General features: G+C 30.8%; 1 protein-coding gene across 2 annotated transcripts in view; it reads left to right on the top strand.

The window, feature by feature from the left end:
* The window catches only part of jp (junctophilin), a 282,722-nt gene that overhangs the window by 260,790 nt on the left and 16,294 nt on the right, over nucleotides 1–5,638 (top strand). For both annotated transcript variants that reach the window (XM_067044870.1, XM_067044869.1), the window contains exons 5-6: nucleotides 3,820–4,154; nucleotides 5,436–5,554. In XM_067044870.1, the coding sequence (XP_066900971.1) occupies nucleotides 3,820–4,154; nucleotides 5,436–5,554 (454 nt within the window). The remainder of the gene's footprint in view (nucleotides 1–3,819; nucleotides 4,155–5,435; nucleotides 5,555–5,638) is intronic.

Genomic DNA, 5,638 nt, shown 5'->3' with positions numbered 1-5,638 from the left:
TTTATCCCTATTTCAATAGTTTGATAGGGCTTAAATTAGGTAATTTTAAAAAATCTTCCTCTAAAGTATCTTTAATTTTGATTATTTTAAACAAATAAACACTATTCATTGTAAGGAATATTAAACTATGGATCAATACAAAATATTCATGATTTTTTAAAAATTAGAAATGTTGAATGAATAACGTAACGCTCTTCCTTGTTTCATATATATTTTATATCATTATAATGAAAAACGTTTCAGAGTTATCACCCCATCTTCAGGTCTCTGATTAACATCTATATCTTATATACAATATGTTTCTCCTTATTAGTCTAATCTTGCTAATACCAACATATTATTGTTGTTGTTAAAATTTCTTTAATAATTAAACAATTACATTTCATAAATAAGGAGATATGATTCCCTTCCTGAAAGGTTATAACCTTTAGATTATAACCTTTCAGGAAGGGAGTTATATAAGTATACAAGCCTAATAAGAAGAAACATATTGTATTAGATATAGATGTTAACAAGAGACCTGAAGATGGGGATGACAACTCGGAAACGTTGATTTCATTATAATGATACAAAATATAAATGAAACAAGGAAAATTGTTATTCATTCAACATTTCTAATTAGTTTAAAAAACTCTTCCAGTAGAAGATATTACTTTAAATAGAATTTTATAAATAACTAGAAGGGAGAGGGAAGAAGCTTTCGATTCGGACGGGAAAACCCGAGGCCGCTCGAACTTTTCCTATCGCATTGCAACTTTGTTATGATATTGTGTTTTTTGCAAGAACATAAAATAAAATTTTGTCCATGATTTTTGCCTTCTGTGTTTTTTGGGTTTTTTTTTAAATTACAAAGATAGCAATTAATTCAACACGAGTGCACCAATTTATACAAATCTGCACCAGATTTTTTTATTGGCAGATTAATAGTTGAACGCATGTAATAATGTAATAATAAATCATTAGATTGATTCACAAAAGTAAGTTAGGAAAATATAGATGAAGGGAAAACTAATTAATAATAAGTACAGTAATTGAATAATATTTGTGATTATCAATATTATTATTATTATTGTTATATATTTATTATAAGTTATATTTCTACTACTGATTTATATTTATCGTTAAGAAAATTTAAATATAGATGATTATATTTAAATTTTCCTAGCTTACTTTATTTTTCTTTATAACTGTTACACTCTTCCTATTTATATTCTAATTTTTTTATCATATTTTACAATGTTTGTATTTTGTTCTAATTTAGCCCTAATGTAGACCTGGAAAGTGAGACAAGACATTGGTTACCATAAATATTCTTTTTACTATTTTGTATCTTTATTGGACGCCACCCCGACTATGATATATATTTGAGACTACTCTAAAATATAATATACTATAACGCTCCTTTTGAAGTAATACATAAATTTCCAGTTTTATTATAAAAGTTTTTATCAACTTACAGCGAATAAACTTATTTGTTTCAATTTAATTTAAGAATAAATAATTAATTTACAGACCCTTTGATCATAAATATCTTATAATCAATTTAATTCCAAATAACTAGGTCAAACTCCAGGGAATAGAATGGCCAATCGCCGGGGGTATGCGAGAAAACCTGTCTGTAATCCTCGGCTGCGAGAATTTCATTCCCCTTCTTGGTTTAATAAAAATACTGGTATTTCGGTTAGTTAAAGAATAATCAAAGTGATATATGAATTTAAAAGCGCATTTCTTTATTTAATAACAGTATTATACGACCTTTACTCCCAGTATAAACATTATTAATATTTGTTAATGTTATTAATGTTTGACTTAGATCAGAGCTGTCTACATCCACTCCACTCGCTTAGGGGTGGGTCTATTTCCTAATGAATGTCGGACAGAAAAATATTAAATCAAACAACTCATTAAATATTGAAAGTTAAGGTGTCCGTTTTATTTTTATGAGTCTGTTATTTTTCAGCTATTATTTAAATTTCTTTGCTAATTTTTACTGTTAAGATAAATAAAATTAAGGTTTACTAAAACAATTTTCGAACAACAAATCCAAAGGTTGATCTTTACTAATATATAAAGCTGAGAAGTTTATTTTTCAGAAAAAAAGTTATTTCTTTCGTCGCGAGGAAAGCTTTAGGCGTTATATCACAAATCATTGGAACGGTAACCACAGTCAGTCAAAACTAATTAAGTCGAAAAAATAGATATTTCAAAGTCAACCTTGATTTCCGATGAATTTGTAGGTACAATTGATCTCAGAAACACGAATGCAAGACTTCATAACCTGAAATCAAAATTATGTCAAGACGGTACCTACCTATCTAAGCGTATTCTACTTTCTCAAAATATTAGATACAAAAAAATTATGAATAAATTAGATAATATTTAAGGGGAGAAGATGGTCGGGAGATGCGGTAAACAAATAAACAAAAATTATCTATTCGTGCCGACGTTTCGACCTAAATTTCAGGTCTTCATCAGAGCTATTAAACAAAAAGAGATAACAACCATCATTCAAAGAAACATAAAAATTGAAAGAAATAATTAACATACAAATTTGGAAATGTACAAAACAATAAATTGAAAATAAAATAGTTGATTAATAACTGTGGAATTTAATTTAAACTTCGGCACGATTAAATATTTTTTGTTTATTTGTGTATATTTGCTGACCACACCTCTGGACCATCTTCTCCACTTATTAATATACGGCCAACTATCTGCACCTCATTAGAAAATATATAGTGCATTTCATCAGTACACCATTTTCACTGGTTTTTTTTTCTTATTTCCTTCATATTCAATTCCTCTAAGAATAATTGTGCCAAAATTTTTTTAAGCTTTACAAGGGTGATTTTTTTAACCTAAGAAGGGTACCGTCGGGGAAAAAGTTTGGGAACCACGACCGTAGATTCTGAAAGTCAAATTTGGAGGTTCGAGATGCTTTGTTACTCAGATTTTCGTGGATCTAATATGTTTGTTATTTTTTTATTTCATTTAACAAAATATCGATAAATATGTTATATTTAACAAAATATAAAGTTCTTGGAAAATAAGATAACATTAAGAATAAATATTTAAGTGTGATATCCAAACTTATATAATGTGTATCTGTACAAACACACACATACGAATGACCTTAATGAGAATTACACCTTTTTTGGGGGCTAATTATTTTTCATTATATTTACTACTGTAATACGCAGCCTGCCAATGAATTGTTTTCCCCTAATCTCATTTCAATATACCATTTCACTTTTATTTCCTGTAGGTTAATGATTCCCTAGGCCCACAGGAGTCTGCGGATCACTAAACCAGAAAATGAAATATATCCGGACCGCTCCAAGGCGAGAATGGATACCCTCAGAAAAATTTGAAAATTATGCTGAATAAATGTCCATTTGGTGGAACAGTTAATTTATCTTTGAAAACCTTTCAGCTAATGCTCAAACATCAGAAAAAGTAAACAGTAAAACATTTCCAACAATAAGTCCTTACTAAACATATGTTGAAGAATTATTCCGTGCGTCCTACTGCTTTCGCAGGTTAGCGGTATGGAACCACTACTTGAGGTATTTCACAAAAGTGACCTGAACAATCAATTTGAAACAACTTTAATTTTTATACAAGAGTTCTATAAATATTTAATTAAAATTTATTCAAAGCAATTTAGCCTTATTTAATTGGTAAAGTGCCAATCTTAGGATATTATATCCAGACCTTGGGCGCCTCTCCCTTGTTCCAATATTTATTTTCCTCTTAATTTAGGGTTCTAATAACTATCCCAGATAATAATATAATCGAATAAATAATAATTCTTTCCAGGACGAACATATGGATGCAAGTGTGACGGAGACTTATCTCGGCGAGTGGAAAAACGACAAACGTTCCGGATTCGGGATCAGCGAGCGATCGGACGGCCTCAAATATGAAGGAGAGTGGTTCAATAACAAGAAGTATGGATATGGGGTCACCACGTTCAGGGACGGCTCCAAGGAGGAAGGAAAGTACAAGAACAACGTCCTCATCACCTCCCAGAAGAAGAAGCATCTGTTCCTTATCCGCTCGGCCAAGTTCCGGGAGAGGATAGACGCTGCCGTCAACGCAGCTCAAAGAGCTTCGAAGTTCGCCTTGCAGAAAGCGGATATCGCTATTTCTAGGTATGGAATTTATTATTATCACTCTTTTTTTTATGAGGATTATGGTTTATTCTCTAAGTTGTTTAAAGTATCAAGTAATTTCAAAAAGTTAATTAAATTATGTAAGGAAGCAGAAAAAGCATTTTGTCGCAACAAGTTTGGTCTTTAGAAATGTTCTGGTCCTAATCAACTATATAAAAATAAAAACTAAGTAAAGCTTTAATATGAAAAAGGAATAAAAAAACTAGAATATTTCTGGCTTATTCCTTACTAGTGAATGATGGGTTTGTATAATACATCACTTTATGCTTTGGACATTTTTTATTCCATATTCCATAAAATCTACCGTAGACCGTTACTTTTTTATTTAGGCTATTTTGTAACAATTGTACTATCTTGAGGACAGTATGAAGGACGACTTTAGTAGAGAAAAAATCTTCTTCCATGGTACCGCCTTTGGAAAACGTTCAATTCAAAAATCAAATCAAAACTTCTTGTTTGTCTTAAGCGCCACCATTTTAGCAAAGCAGCAATATTTTATTCATTTCCTTATTAATTTATCACAAGCAATGACATTTCTTTTCCAGTTGAATCATTTCAATATTGATATATTGGTTCAATAGTGGTATATATATATAATTAATATTATCATATCGCTGCAGCCTCAAAATTGCATTTACTTGATGATTGTAAATCGACATAATTGCACTCACAAAATTTCTTTCCTGCTTAGTATAATTATTTGGACTTATATACATCTAGTAAATGTAGATTTGAGCCGGCCTGCACAACAAAGAGCATTAGGCAAAGTTTAGGGACGTGACGGCCATATGTGTTGGGTCGTGGTCCTAGATCGCGCTGGAACGAAAATTTCGAAACGTAGATTCGATTCCCACCTGAGGCAATTAATATTTACTTCTCAAAGGTCTCGAGAAATGTAGTTTGACACTCCCACCTTGGTTAGTATGCGGCGGAAACTTTTAAGCAGCCGCTAGGGGTTGGCAAGGACCAGTTAACCCACTTGCCGAACTAGTTCCCCACCTATACCATTACCAAATAAACAAAGTTTACAGTCACGTCATTATTCTTCTTATTATAATTTTAAAATTATTTTTGATTGAAAAAATAATGCTTTCATTACTTAATGATATAAATTGTTTTCCCTCAAAATTATTATTCTTTTTTTTTTGTTCAGTTATTTTATTGCTGAATTGAAAAAAATAAATAAAAAGGACAAAAACAATAACCAAAAATTATTCATACTAATTTTACATGCAATTTATTTTTATTTTTTAATTTCAGGACAGCGACCGCTCGCGGTAAAGCAGAAATGGCGGACCTCGCAGCTGATCAAGCAAGGGAAGATTTTGAAGTAGCTCAAGGAACAGCAAAACAATTCGCACCGGATTTTGTCCAGCCAGGTACTTGTTTATACCACCTTATATTGTCCTATACCAATACAATTAAATCCCTAAAATATAAATGTTAAAAAATATCAGAGTTGG

Source organism: Halyomorpha halys, unplaced genomic scaffold, assembly GCF_000696795.3.
Source record: "Halyomorpha halys isolate HHAL.00 unplaced genomic scaffold, Hhal_1.1 Scaffold486.1, whole genome shotgun sequence".
NCBI classification, from domain to species: Eukaryota; Metazoa; Arthropoda; class Insecta; order Hemiptera; family Pentatomidae; genus Halyomorpha; species Halyomorpha halys.
Note: the sequence above shows the minus strand (reverse complement) of the source record. Positions and strands in the feature narration are given on the sequence as shown.